This window comes from Carlito syrichta, unplaced genomic scaffold (genome assembly GCF_000164805.1).
Source record: "Carlito syrichta isolate Samal-C Ts95f unplaced genomic scaffold, Tarsius_syrichta-2.0.1 Scaffold309093, whole genome shotgun sequence".
In the NCBI taxonomy this organism is placed as follows: Eukaryota; Metazoa; Chordata; class Mammalia; order Primates; family Tarsiidae; genus Carlito; species Carlito syrichta.
The window spans coordinates 228,014-244,135 of NW_007253189.1; the positions used below are offsets into that span (position 1 = coordinate 228,014).

At 36.7% G+C, this 16,122-nt stretch overlaps 1 protein-coding gene across 1 annotated transcript in view; it reads left to right on the forward strand.

Annotated features, from left to right (window-relative positions):
- The window catches only part of LOC103269154 (disks large homolog 2), a 378,014-nt gene that overhangs the window by 208,404 nt on the left and 153,488 nt on the right, over positions 1 to 16,122 (forward strand). Inside the window, exon 7 of the mRNA XM_021716926.1 lies at positions 13,473 to 13,628. Within this exon, the coding sequence (XP_021572601.1) occupies positions 13,473 to 13,628 (156 nt within the window). The remainder of the gene's footprint in view (positions 1 to 13,472; positions 13,629 to 16,122) is intronic.

Consider the following 16,122-nt stretch of genomic DNA (forward strand, 5'->3'; position numbering starts at 1 on the left):
ATCTGTGCCACTTTATCCTCTTGGAGCCTGACTTTCATTATGCAAAAACTATAGGTAATATCCACTGTGAAAATCTGTTGCTGTGAAGATTAAAGATGATGATGTATATGACCAAATAATGACAGAGAAATTTGGTTACCCTCTGTTATAACAACCTTATATTCAATAGTTTCTCCTCTCTATCTCAACATCTAAAAAAAGAATCCAATTCCGTAGCTCCAACTCAAAAAAAAAAATAATAAATAAAAAAATTAAGTAGATCAATGAACATAGGGCTATGATTTAACAATACACATGTCAATATAAAACATAATGGAGCCGGGCTCGGTGGCTCAGCCTATAATCCCGCGCCTTTGGGAGGCTGAGGTGACTGGATTGCCTGAGCCCACGGGTTCGAGACCTGCCTGGGCAGCAAGACCTCATCTCTACAATAAATCAAAAAATCAGCCGGGCATGATAGCGCGCGCCTGTAGTTCCAGCTACTTGGAAGGCTGAGGCGGAAGGATAGCCGGAGCCCAGCAGTTTGAGGCTGCGGTGGCCGGGAGCAGGCTCTGTACTCCAGTCTGGGCAACAGAGTGAAACTCCAACTCAAAAAAAAAAAAAAAATTAGCCATGCCTGGTAGCGCGCACCTGTAGTTCTGGCTACTTGGAAGGCTGAGTTGGAAGAATCTCCAGAACCCAGCGGGTTGACGCTGAGGTGGCCGTGAATGTGCCACTGCACTCCAGCCTGAACTACAGAGTGAGACTCGACTCAATCAATCAATCAATATTCTTTTTTATCTAATTCTATTATTGTGTAACTTTATTCCAGTAGCTCATTAAATAGCACCTCTTACTTGCCTTGATTGTTACTGATTAAGGCAGGATATCCAATGAAGCACAATTTTCCCTAGATCCTCAAGGCAGGCCAATAGTCCTCTTCCCAGATGTGCTTCACTGCCAGTCACATGTACCGCAGTGTAATGTGTGCTCTTACTCAACCTACTTGAAATACTTTGGCCAACAGTGTGCAAGGAGACATCTCTTATTGAAAAGAACATTGACCGGGCTCAGTGACTCAGCCTGTAATCCCAACACTTTGGGAAGCCAAGACGAGTGAATTGCCTGAGCCCAGGATTCGAGACCAGCCAGGGCAACTTGGCGAGACCTCGTCTCTACAATAAGTCAAAAATTAACCAGGCAGGGTAGCATGCCGGTAGTTCTAGCTACTTGGAAAGCTGAGGTGGAAGGGTCGCCGGAGCCCAGCAAGTCAATGCTGGGTTGGCCGTGAGTGTGCCACTGCACTCCAGCCTGGGCAACAGAGTGAGACTCCAAATAAAAAAAAAAAGGAAAGAAAAGAACATTAACAGGAAAAAGAGAGGGTAGTCTCTTTTTTCCTTGCATAACACTTAACCATTTTTAAGTAGGCATAAAATTGTGTTTTGTTAAGAACATACACACACTTTTTCCAATAGAAAGTAATGCTTGAGGGAAGAATTTATGTCAACATCAGATTTTTATCTTCCACATTACCTAGATTAGTAGCTAGTACATAATAATACTTGTTTCCTGAGCACCTACCATATGGCAAGTGATTTGTTAAGGCTTTGCATATTTTATCTTATTTATTCTCACCACAGTTCTATAAGACAGACCTTATTAAGTCATTTTCCAGAAAAGGCTGCCAAGATTTAGGCAGTTAAGTAGCTTCCATAGTCACACAGATAAATAAGTGACAGAGCAATATTCAAACCTAAGTCTTATAGCTTAAAAGTTTACACTCTTTCTGCTGTGTCCGTGTCTTCCTGTGTGTTGTCTAAGTACAGTAAATACATGCTAAATAAGGGGATAAATGCAGTAGTAAAAAAAGAAGAAGAAAAACTACAGTTGCTGTAAATTGGCTTTAATTGTGTCATCATTTCCATAAAAAGGCTTTGGCTATCTCATAATTTCCCTGAAGTAGACTAAACCTTAACTGGAATCTTCTTAATAACTAAATATATTTACATAACTGAAGACATTTTAGACTGACAAATTTTGATAGTATATAGAGTGAAACCAGTTAAGTCATCCTGTTAGTCCTAATCAATTATTCATAACGCTGCCTTTACCACTCTTATAATACTGTGTTAGTCCCTAGGCACCACATGGAAATAAAAACTTCTCATCACCAAGAAAAAGTTGATCCTAATTTGAAAAAAATTATATTTTCACTGGGTGCAATGACTCAAGCCTATAATCCCAGTACTTTGGGAGGCTGAAGTGAGAGGATTGCCTAAGCCCAGGGTTCAAGACCAGCCTGGGAAACTTGGCGAGACCTCGTCTCTACAATAAATAAATAAAAATTAGCTGGACATGGCAGCATGTACCTGTAATTCCAGCTACTTGGAAGACTGAGGCAGAAGGATTGCCTGAGTCCAGCAGGTCAAGGCTGTGGTGGCCGTGAGTGTGCCACTGCACTCCAGCCTGGGCAACAGAGTGACACTCCAACTCAAAAAAATATGTATATTTTCTATTTCTGTGTTGTTTGTGAATGAGTGAACCTTTGGGGTTTAATTGAACAGGACCCACTATGAATCCCTAGCAGTCCTCTGGTGTTAAAAAAAATTACAATAAAAATTATGTATATTAGTAATTACCCACCATTAAGCTAATTAATATAACAATTAATATCACTTCATATAGTTACCTTTACATGGTGAGAACATTCAAGTTCTATACTCCTATGAAGGAGAAAAATATTTTTTTTAAAAATAAATTTAAAATAACCAACCTAAAGCAACATAGTGAAACCTTGTCTCTACAAAAAAAATCAAAAAATTAGTCAGGCATGGTGGCACACACCTATAATCCCAACTACTAGGAAGACAGAGGCAGAAGAATCACTGAGCTCAGGAGGCGGAGGCAGTGGTGAGCTGTGATCATGCTACTGCCCTCCAGTCTGGGTGACAAAGTAAAACCTGGACTGAAAAAAAAAGGAAGGAATTCACATCCAAGTGACAAGAAATGAATGCATAAAGCACCTTAGTCCTTAAGGTCTTCTGTGCACCTTAATCCTTGAGGTCTTCTGTGCTAAGTGCTGTTCGTGCATCGTTGTATCTAATACTCATAAGGTCCCAAGAGATAGGCATTTCTGCTCATGGGGAAGGAAACTAAGGCATAGAGGTAAACAACCAACCCAAGATGGGACAAGAACTTTATTCTAAATGGTCAGACTTACAGTTTGCTTTATCTATTCTGTTCTTTACTGCCTTTAATATGGGCACTATAATTACAAAAATGACCAAGAAGTATAATTAGATCCTTAAGGGAAAGTATATGCTAGAAAGTACATACTAGAGAAAGAGTTAAAGCAAAAACACACAGTATTATACACCCAGGCTGTGAAACCAGACATCCTGGGTTCAAAGCCCAGCCCAACCACTAATTAGTCAGATATATGAGGAGGGGCAAATTAGCACCAAGGTAATAGTATTATGTATGTCTTAAGATTCATGGGAGGATTGCATGATATACAATGTATAAAACATATGTACCACAGGGCCTGCTTCATAGTAAGTTCCAAAGATACATGGGAGTTGTTATTATTATTTAAAATACGTCAAAGTACAAAACCAAGTGGCAATCATGAATAAATATTGTATGGAAGTTTCAAAGAGAAAAATTGCAATGAGTTACTCAGAAGATTTTATGGAAAAAGTAGGCATAAGACCCTGATAGAAACCAGAGGCTTCCTAACATTTAAAGTTAGAAGAAAGGACTAACACATGTAAATTTTAGTAGAATATGAGCCATCTGCTCAAAGGCATTTGTGACCTCTGTCCATGTCTTGGTCTGAAATCCAGTAAAGGTGCTTCCTAGCAAGGAGTCTTCTCCAATGAGAGCAAGGCAATCTACAACCATCTTATGAATGCCTTATCCTTCCTCCTTTGCCACCAAGCAATCTTCATAACCTGCTTGCAATAACAAGCACAGAAGAGTAAATGGTAACAGCTGCATGAAATGGAGGGAAATGTACTATTTCAAAGGGATGTGAAAGAAATCCATTTATGTGATTTGTTAAATCCACTTTATCCTTCCTGTTGATAAGTAGAGAATTATATTTGAACATTATTTTTCCTTCTAGGAAACTGCTGTCATATCCAGGCTTAGCATCAATTCAGTTAAAAACATAAGATTTTTCCCCCTGTGGAATCTGTATTAATAATGTAAAATTGGCATACAGAAGTATATAGTTGAATAAACATATTGCATTCTATTTTAAAAGGTGTGATTTGGTTAAACATATTCAGAAATTCTTATGTAGGTGTGAATTTTAAAACTCAAAGCTTTATCAGATTTGGCAACCTTTAGTTTAGGTGTTACAGACATAAAGCATCTTAGAACCTCTGAGGAAAGAAAAAAATTGTTTTAGAAGTGGAATTTTTATTCTGTAATATTGTGTTTCATCGCCATGTTAAACTGAAAGAAACACTGAGTGATATTAAGTTTTGAGCTTTTCCTTTTAGGGCCTTTGTGATGCTCCCCATATTTTTCTTTCTCTTCTCTTTTGTTGTTTCCTAGTTTTTCTCCAAAAAGAATGGTCTTGCTTTCTTTCTCTACATCATCTTTTAATAGTACTGGCTGAGAATAAGGAGATGTGGGTGGGTAGTATGACCAACAGGCCAAACATAAAGATACCAGTGGAATTCCATCTCAAACAATTATGTCCTGCCCACAGTTCTTCTGAAAGGACCAGATGGCTCATTCCACAGCCAGAGCTGAATAGACAAGGTGTGTGCTTAACCCAAAGGATGCCAATCCAAAGGTCAACCAGTAACCAATCATACCAATTATGTAATGCCCAGAGGGTCCATGCTGAGTATTGTGCAAGCTGACTAAGGAACAGAAACTGACAGCAAGCAGAGATGATGAGGTAGAGAGTATCTCATTCACAGATTAGCAGTTAAAGAAAGTGGTGAGTCAAGAGAGAAGAAGTAGCACAAAGAGAAAAAGTGTTATCTTGATTATTTTAATCAGAAAGCCCATTCGATCTCACTCTTCCTTATTTCTGAGGCATCCTTTTCTGGGTTCCCAAGCACATATGTCCAGATACCTGAAGTAGCTTAAATGAGTTCTGTCTCCGAAATCAAATTTTCTTACAAAAAAAAACATTTGCTTAATGAAGAGAGAAGACCATTTTCTTATTGTCTTTTTCACTACTATATACCTAATTCTTCTCTCTACACCTGGCATAAAGTGGGTGCTTGGTAAATATTTGTGTAATGAATGAATGTATAAATGAACATTCCAAATGATTGAACAACTTTAATTGCATCTAGTGGGTGGAATGCTAAGTCTCATAGCTTACCATCAACTATGGATTAGAATCATGATTCCTTTTTAACTTTGCATGTGCTATTTATTACCACTTTCTAGAAAGCCTTCTTTCACCTCACTCAGCCCTGCATTAGAATCCCTACTCCCCCACAGTGTTTACTTTCATATATTCTTATTTAGTCTCACTCCAAAATGGTAAGAGAATAAAGTATTCTCACCTCCCACTGTCCCCACAGCCCCATATACAATTTTGCATTTCACTTTATTCAACATGATAAAATAAAGCATTTTTCTGTGTCATTAAAATTTTACATGAACATTAACTTTAGTAGCTAAATAATAAACTGTCATGTGGTTAAATCTTATGTTCATATCCTTGTCCCGTTGCTGGACATTTTTATTGTATTCTTTTGTTTTGTTTTATTTTATTTTGTCCACTCCTATAACAAACTACGATGACTTTCTTTCTATAGAAACCTTTGCACACATTTTAAAAAAAATTTTCTTCCTAGGACAGCACACTAGAGGTAGAATTGCTGAACCAAAGGGCAGGATTACTTATAAAATTCCTGAAATATATTGCCAAATTGCTTTCTTGAAATGTTGTAAGGAGATTTTACACTCCATAGCACCCGCAATATAAGTATCTATCTCACCATACCATAACTAAATTGTGATTTATTGGTTTTAGAATCGTTTATCATTTTTAAGCAGATAAAGGGGGCATATAATTTAATTTGCATTACTGTTATTCCTAGTAAGGTTAAATATTTATATGAGTGCACCTATTTGTCATTTGAATTCTCTGTTTTGTGATTAGATGCTAATAGGCTGCATCTGTTTTCTACTGAAATGTTATTGTTTTTCTTATTGAGTTGTAGGAGAGTCTTAAAATATTAGTAAATATATTTGAGCAGATGTTTCCTCCAGCTTATTGCTTGGTTATGAGATTTTTTGCTTCAGTGGTTTTAAATTTTTTGTAGTCATATTTCTCTCTTCTTTTATGTGATTTCTTCCACTTATTGTATGCTTAAACATTTATTTTCCATCAAGATGCTAAATAATATTAATCTGTCATTTTGTAGATTTATATTTTATCATGAATTCAGTTAAAAATAAAGGGCAAGACAAAACCTATTAGGTTTAAAAAAGTGTTAAAGTTTAAATTCTAGTTAGTACATATTGAACCTTCCTCAAACAATTCAAATCCATGTCTCAAAGCCTTGGTCTGGTCATAATATTGACCCCACGCATTTCAGAAAATATTTGTTTCAATGTCTTTCAGAAAGCCACAAAAGTACCACTGTAACTAAACACCCTCACTCAGTACCAAGGAACAGTGATCCTTTTACCCTTTGTTACAGTCACTATTGTCAAGTTCATTGATTTTCAACTTCTTATTCCAATGAAACACTCCATGACCCATTTGTAACCCACTTCCATGAAAGGACCCAATTTTGTTGAAACCCAAGAATTTCTGAGTAAATGATGCATTTTAGTAATTTAAAACTTTCAAAACCACTTTAATAGGCTAGCTTTTACTCTACCCTTTCTCTCCTCAATTACCAAACATAATAAAATATAACTGAGAGTGATGCTTATATTGAGAAAATGGTGAATCAATCTTAATTTCTACTTTTAAAAAAGTAAATATTAGCTGGGCTCAGTGGCTCAGCCTGTAATCCCACGCCTTTGGGAGGCTGAGGTGAGTAGATTGCCTGAGCCCGCAGGTTCGAGACTCGCCTGGGCAGCGAGACCTCATCTCTACAATAAATCAAAAAATCAGTCGGGCGTGGTTGCACATGCCTGTAATTCCGGCTACTCGAAAGGCTGAGGAGGAAGGATCGCCGGAGCCCAGCAGGTGAGGCTGCGGTGGCCGGGAGCGGCCACTGCACTCCAGTCTGGGCGACAGAGTGAGACTCCAGCTCAAAAAAATAAATAAATAAATAAATAAATATTTGCAGATTATGGTACCCAAGTTATTATGAATAACAAATTACTTATGACCTGAAAGTTTTATATGACACCATAGCTGTGAACCATACAGCTATCAAATCATTATTAAGGAAATCAAATCATTATTAAGATGTGGGCACAAATCAGGGGTTAGAGTTGGAGCTAATATATTGTCAGAAATACTGAAAATAATTGAGTTCAGAGAAAGTGGGCATCAACTCCAGGGCTATTGTAGAGGATCAATTACCTTTTTAGTGTCCAGAGCAAAAGTAAGTCTTTAGAAGGCACCTTGTGCAGTGCTTTTTATGATACCAAAAGTCACTGATTATTACTTCCTTTGTTCAGCCCTCTTGTAGAGAATTCACATTACATGAAAGTGCTATGTGTGAACTGACTGATTCTGAGTGAGTAGTTGAAGCGTGCCTTTTCTAAGTATTCACACAAAGGGGAGCAACATTCTCTGAGGCTATACATCCCTGGGAGCTTGAGTGTCTGAGAGTAATAACCAAGATAATAATGGCTGCCATTTGTGAGCTTGTAGAGAGTGCCATGCACTGAGCTAAGTGCTTTATGCACATTCCCCGTTTTTCACAATCATCCTCAGGCTGATATTACTATGCCCATTTTCCAGATGAGGTTGGTAAGAAATAGCAGAAGGTCACACAAAATTGAATTTGGAGGAGCCAGATCTACACCTAGCTCTGCTTGGTTGGACTTCATAATAATTCATGCTGCTTCATAATAATTTACTACTGTGTGTAATTTTACAGTTCATAATTTTGCTGGTATACAGAGAAAGCATTTTGATGCTAAGTTTTAGAAAAGTTAAGTGTGTGTGGTACAAATAGGCCTCTATTTCTAGGGCCACAGTGGAAACTCTTGGGGGCCAAATCTGATGGTGCTTAAAGTTAGGGAGATGACTGGACTCTTACAAATTATCTAGACTAATCCCTCCCCTAGATCTCTTTATATCGTACTTGAAGGCCCATACAGCATCTTCATCAAATGACTAATACTTTTCTGCTTAAAGTTCAGCATAAAAGAAACCAGCCTCTTCCTTAATCACTATCATTATAATGCCATTTCATATGTTAAGCCGCATAGTTTACAAACTGATCCAAATTCTCTCTGATCCCCTAATGACTTTAGGGCTTCCCAAAATTCTCCCCTTGAGACCTATTAGCTCAAGCCTGGAATTCAATCCTCTTATGCTTACTTCTTTGAATCCTTGGGTCAATAAATAGCATATTATTTGTAAAGAGGAGCATGTTGCACTCTTTCAAGGCTAAAAAATATTTTCCCTCAAATGATATCAGGCAATATACTAGATACTTAGGCTCCTGAGTCCTTGACATCCCAGCCACCATCATTAATGTTTTGTTCTATATCCTATGTCCTCCTACTAATAATGTAGGGCACAGAGTTGGATACCCTCTTCCTATTACAGCAGCCAAAGAAGGCCACATCAGTGCAAGGGGTAGATAATCTGAAAGGTCTGCATGTTTATCCATATCAATTTATATGATAGAAAAATTTATACTCAAAGGCATAAAAATATATGACCCAAATCCTTCCTCCTATCATTTTAATTCTGGATCAGGAACAGAAAATAAAAAGTACTGATCCCTTTCTCTTTCACAGATCTTCATATTTTCTATAATTGTACTTCATTCATTCATTCTTGCATTCAGGAAAGTGATGGGGGAAAAAAGGTACGTGAGATTTGACCCTGATCCTCTAGGAGCTAATATGCTAGAAAACAAAAGAATCCTGTAAACCAATTATGACAGTACAATGAGGTGAGGACCCTGACTGAGAGCAGTCCCTTCACTGGGGAGTTGGAAAACTCAATGAAGTAGGAGTCACTCATACTATTACCTCTAAGAGTCATATTCCTTTAACCTTGTATCTTCAGGTGCAGCAAAAATGAAGAATACTTACAATCACAGTCATTGTTATTACTGTCTTAAACATTTATTATCTCTTATACAGGGCTGCGACTACAGTGAGGTGAGTGAGGTGCTTGTGTGAGGTATAAAATTTAAGAGGACTTTAAAAAGCTCAGGCTAAGTATAGTGGCTCACAACTGTAATCCCAGCATTTTGGATGGCTGAGGCAGGAGGATTTTGCATTAATTGATTAATTTTGCTTGAACCCAGGAGTTCGAGACCAGCCTAGGCAACAGGAAAAGCTCATCTCTACAAAAAAAAAAAAAATTAAGAAATTACTCAGGTGTGGTGGCACACATCTGTAGTCCCTGTTGTTTTGAAGGCTGATGTGAAATGATCGCCTGAGCCCAGGAGGTCAAGGCTGCAGTGAGCCATGGTGTGCCACTGCACTCTAGCCTGGGCGACAGAGTGAGACTCCAACTCAATAAATAAATAAATACTCAGTAATCAAGATAATCATATTTTCATATCTTAATGTGATGTTTTAGAAAATAAAATTAATGCAAAATACTTCATACTAAGCAAAATATCAAACTTTATTTTTTTCTTTTGTAATTAATTTTTTAAATTTTATTTTAAAGATGTGGGATACAATTCAGGAAAAATATCAAACTATAAAAAGATAAGATCAAGCTGATATTGGTCTCAGGTACTGTAGGATTACACAGAGGTCTAAGATTTTGTTTACTAGCTTTGAGCGCATAATCTTGTTGAGGTAGTGTGAAAAGGATGTAAAAAATAAACAAAGGTACCTATTTTATCTTTACTCTATCTATTGCATGAGAGCAGTCCCTTCACTGGGGAGTTGGAAAACTCAATAAGAGGACAGGGTGAGAGATTGATGCCTGATTTTTATTATACGATGAAAGTCAAATAGAAACCTTAAAGAAAAAATTCAATAGCATGAGCCTTTATAGTTCTTCTTAAAGAATGAACCCAGGTTCTTAGTCTAGATTCAAGGGCTCTCTAGACATTTTAGTTTAAAAATTTGGTAGAGCTTCACTCTGGTGCTCAATGATTAGTAGCTACAGCTACAGCTACCCTCTACATATCTGCATCTTTTTCATGGTCTACCAGCTGATAATTTCTGCTCTTCTATTTGTATTATTCACATTTCATAGGAAAATTAAATTTGCTAAGTCTTTTTTTTTTTTATCTTTTGAACCCTACCAAACAGGTCTACAGGTCATGGTTGCAGGGTAAGGGGCCAAATACTGGTTCAATACTTCTTTTGCTATGGAGGAAACTGAATTAGGCTGGGGTCTTAGAGCTGAGGAGTCTTTGAGGAGCCACTATGCCCATGGAGTGACTCTCACAGGAACTGTTGGCAGGTGTTGCAGTGGCCAGACTCAAACACACATGAAGTCCCTCTGAGGGCAGATGAACCATGCACACACACTGAAAATAAGTATTTAAAGCCTGTCAGTTCCTGATGATGTTGAGGTTTTGGCCTTTTGGTATAAACTGTAAGAATTAATAATGGCCTAAAAAATGTAAGTCTAATTAGGAGATTCAGAATAACTTATGGCTTTCTTGAAAGAGTCATATTTTTTTCATTTCTCTCAAAGAATGGTAAAAAAAAAAATTCATTAATTAATTGCATCAAATGGGATGGAGCAGTTGCAGGCAAGGTAGTTTTCCTTAGGATGGGGGTAGATGAAGCACCTCCCTCCAACACACATGTTGTGGATTAGCAATTAAAAATGACAAGGAAGCAGAACAAATAGCAAGTGCTAATGGAGTTTAGAGAAAAGAGAGATCACCAAGGGGCACAGGGTGCTAATTATATGCTATAAGAGCCTGCAATTATTAAATCCTGGATATGCAAATAAATGCTGATAGCTCAGCAGATGAAACTACAAAGCCACTTATCTATGGCCCTTGATTAGTGGACACCAAGATAAATGATTTGTTTATAAATTCACTTAGAGATTGCACTAATATCTCCAATGACTCCCCCACCCCACTTTCTGGGGGCATCCACAGAAAGAAGAACGCCAATAAGCACCTCAGATTGGATTTTCATATTCATTACTTTCTGACCTAGAGCACTCTGGAGGCTTATAATAGGATAAGCAGGTCCTTCTATTGTGACTGGCTAATTCACACTGCCAAAAGTCATTTCCCCAGGGCACTTCTTTACTGACTAAATGGGAAGTGATGGTGGCATCTGTTCCTGCCACCCAGATCACAATGACAACTCATAGGCTGGCATTTCTTGTCTATCTGACAGAGAGGTCACAAAGAATATAACTGCAGGGAAGGACTAAGGACACTGACATCAGTACTGGGGCTTCTGAAACTTAGAGCTGAGGAGTCTGAGGAGCCACTATGCCCATGGAATGACTCTCACAGGATCTGTGGGCAGGTGTTACAGTGGCCAGACACACATGAAATCCCTCTGAGGGTGGATTAAACCATGCACACACACTGAAAATAAGTATTTAAAGCCTGTCAGTTCCTGACAATGTTGAGGTTTTGGCCTTTTGGTATAACCTGTGAGAATTAATAATGGCCTAAAAAATGTAAGTCTAATTAGGAGATTCAGAATAATTTATGGCTTTCTTGAAAGAGCCATGTGTTTTTTTTTTCATTTTTCTCAAAGAATGGTAAAAAATAATCCACTTCTTAAAAAAATCTGTCAAGTACCTACTATGTGCCATTTCTGAGTTCATATGGTAGCCTGCGTAGTACTTACTGTACTGTGCCCTAGTACATAATAGACATACTATGTGATAGAGTATATGACAGAATTCTAATACTGTGATAAAGCTATTAGACAGAAATCTTCACATGTGAACTCCATTTTTATGTCACTTTAAGTGAAAGGAGATTTTCACTGCTATTTTTAATTTTGTCGTTTGATTGCAAGAGGACCTTGTCAATGCTGCAAAAAAAACTTTGTCAGTTTTGTTATGTTTTGTTATCTTTTCATCTATTCATCTTCTTAGATATCAAATGTTTTAATAATCAAGAAAAGAAACTGGATTTTTTATGTCTGTTCTTTAGCCAGTGACTATGCAAAATAGCAAGTAAGTAAATAAATAAAGTACAGTACCCATTTTCATTATCTTGAAGGTATTGTATTGCTTAAAAAGTAAAATATTTTTCCTCAATGCATTGAATATAACATAACTAGGTATTTTTAAAAGATGTATATTACCCAACTTTGGTTCTGAAAATTGATCTCAAAATATGGTACTACTGAGGTAAAGGGACTAATAAAAAAACATAGTAATATCAGTTTCTTAGTTTATGGAGACAACATCAGAGTGAGAGAATTTAATCAGTCCTCCTAGGCAAAAAGTACAATGTTACTGAAATGACATTATCACGAGAATGTCTCATGAACTAAAAGAAGTCATTAATTCCTTTCTTTTAAGGTCCTGTACTGGCAGTTTAGATTAACAACCATTTTATGTGTCATAATGTCTTAAAATAAATGTGCAGTGAGTTTTCCAAACAGTTATAAGTCCTAATTAGAAAGTAAGAAAATATCATTCTTTATTTTTTCCTGTGTATACAGAGAGTATCTAATGCACTTCTTTCCCTGTGCATACAGAGAGTGTTAGTTGGACTCTGAACATAATTAATTATATATATATTAATTAGCACATATGATAGATCCTTTCTATAGTTATTTTTCCATATCATAATTGCACTCTTAAATTTCACAGGAGTATTTCTGTTAATATTAGGCCCTGTTTATATAACAAATAATGACACTAGCTTAAACAGCATAGCTTATTTTTACCCATGGAAAAGAAAGCCAGAGGTAGATAGGGCAGAGGTAGCATCGTGTTACTCCATGTCATCAGTGATATAGGCTTTACATTTAATACTCTACTACATGGATTTTTTGTCTCATCTTTGAGTTTGCTTCATGATCCAAAATGACTGTTGAAGCTCCAGCTATCATGTCTGGGTTCCAGATCAGCAAAGGGAGGAAGTAGGAGAAAACAAAATTTCAGGGATCCCAGATTATCAGCTTCCCTATATGCTGCCATCTCAGGAATCCGCAAAACTTCTGCTCAAATTGCACCAGTCCAAACGTATTCATGGAGCCACATCTACCCACAAGCATGGATGGGTAGTAAAATCTTTATTATAGGAAAAGTGACTGGTGAAAATTGATTTTCTATTAATAAGAAATAAGGAGAAATAGACACTGTTTTGGATTTTTGCTTTTGCATACGGTGAAATACAGTTGCACAGGCATTTTTGAATGTTCTAACCATGCATATCTTTCTCTTCCTCTTGTATCACCAGGCCTCCGGAACCTGTTTACAGCACTGTGAACAAACTGTGTGATAAGCCTGCTTCTCCCAGGCACTATTCCCCTGTTGAGTGTGACAAAAGCTTCCTTCTCTCAGCTCCCTACCCCCACTACCACCTAGGCCTGCTCCCTGACTCTGAGATGACCAGGTACTGCATGTGCTTCCTCACTTCATCTTCTTGAACTGCATGTGCTTCCACAAGGATGGATGGGTAGAATCCGCCTCTGCTCACTTTTCTTGCACTAAACATCTTCCTCAAGGTGGAGAGATGTTCTGTTTTCTTGGTGCAATGAAAGAAATTAAGAACATTGCCTTGGTTTTTTTCCTGGTATACTCACAGAACACTCAGACATGATCATATAATGCCCCATATGTTTTTGGTTTTTATACATTTTAATAAGTTATTAATTCTATTTTTCCAGAAGAATTAATTTTGGAACTTAATTAGCACCATTTCCCTTACACAAAAGGTTGAATGAGAACATTTATTGAGTATTCTTTGAATAATATTTAACAAGTGCTTACTATACTCCAGGCATAACATAGCCTAAGAAACAGATGTTTATTGCATTTAATTTTTTCTTTAAAAGATTAAATTAGTATCACTATTTAACTGAGTCCTTGAGGTATTAAGCAACTTGTCCAAAACTACAGAATTAGTTGGTGCTATCTAACCATAAAAAACATAAAATTAATATTTACAGTATATTATCTTGCTAGATGTATATGTATGTCCTCTTATTTAATTCTTCCTATCTTATATAAGGAAACGAGAATTCAGAGAGATTAAGACATTGCACTCAGTATAATCTTGTCGATAAATGTAGTGTCCAGATTTGATCATAGAACGTTTTGAGTCTTTTCACAACAACATTGTAAACAAACTATTCTAAGTCTAAAGGCAGGGCATAATTCTGTCCTAATATTCTAAAGCATATATATGATAAGTAATATGTACCCCATCTTCATATATTAGCCAGTGTCAGAGAGAAAAGAGCAAGAAAAGTAGAATTCGATGTTCTACAAATAGTTTCACTTCAGTGAAAATCCAAATCTCATTTGTATGTTCCTACACATAAAAAGGTGCTTGTGTAGTTACAGTTTCAGACAGAATAGTTTCATAATATTGTCAGGGCTGAGAAAATACAGTTTTTTGGAATGATTCAAAGTGAAAATGAATATATCAAGAGGGTCTTCTTGGAACATCATCTTTATGTTTTAATATCTTCAAAAGAATATGTTTAGAAGTCAACTACTCATCTCTCTCGTGGAGTTAAATAATAAATTTTAAATCATATCAACATTTCCAGAAATAGATGAGAAAACATATTTTTGACTATGTAAATCAGCTGGGACATTTTCACTAATTTGCAACATTTAAAGCCTAATTAACGTTATTTCAGAATGCTTTATAAATATTAATTAAATTCTCCTTTATTTTTAACAAATCATAAAAACTATTTATTGATACAGTGTAGTATACCATTTTGAACCTAAGAGGGCAAAGTCATGATAGCCATAGGCTATAATCATGACTTTCTAATCATTATGCCTGTAGAATCAGCTATATAAGCGCAGATAACGTTTATCAGGCTCTTCCACTGTGCTAGGCATTTTGTTAAGCACTTCTTACGAGTTAGCTCTTTTAATCCTCAAAATCACCTTATGAGGTAGATATTATCATTATCTTCCTCTTACAAATGAGGAACTCGAGACTTGAGAAGTTGCTTGACTTGCCCAAGATCATCTATGAATAAGTGGCAGAGCTGGGATTCAAATCCAGGTGATGACTGACCTGGCAGATCATTAGCCATGTTTGCTCACTAGAAAAAATTTTCACCCATTTCTCTTTATCTATCCTTTCTTATCTTTCTCCTGATTTCTCATATTCCTTCCTCTGGCTCTGTATGAGTAAATCTTTTGTTTTTTTCCCTTGTGTTCTTTTTTTTTTTATAAACATAAACTTTACGTTGATTTCCTTTCACCCAACTGGGGATTTTGAAGTATGCTTCCAGAAAAACTCACCATAAGTAGTTGGTGAGTCTACCTTCTTTGTGAACCCAAAGATATGATACTTTTCCATTTACTTCTTGTGATCTATATTATGAAGAACATAGTGTTTCTTTTTGCATTTTTTAAATTAGAAAGTACAGTATAATGCTGATATTTTTAAAATTATACACCCTCAACAATTCCGATATATATCAGTTCCCCAACCTCCTCCTCACCGTCCCCTCTTTGGGAATTCTATGTTCAATGTATTCTAATTTTGAACCTCTCCCCCGCCCCCTTTTTTTTTTCCTTTTTTCATTATCTTATTCTTTATCTTATCTTTCTGGAAAAAAAGTCATATGCGCGCACACACACACACACACACACACACACACACACACACACACACACACACACAATCTTAATTTCAACCCACTTTGCTCCTCCCCCGTATTCCTCTACTCAGTAAATGGCACATACATCTACACAGTTGTACAAGTCAAAAACCTTGGGGTCATCTTTGCCACCTTGTTCTTCCTCACATCCACCATTCAGTTCATCTTCAAATCCTGTTGATTCCACCTCCCAGTAGATTCACTGCCTTTTTACTTCTATTTCTTTTTTTTTTTTTTTTGAGTTGGAGTCTCACT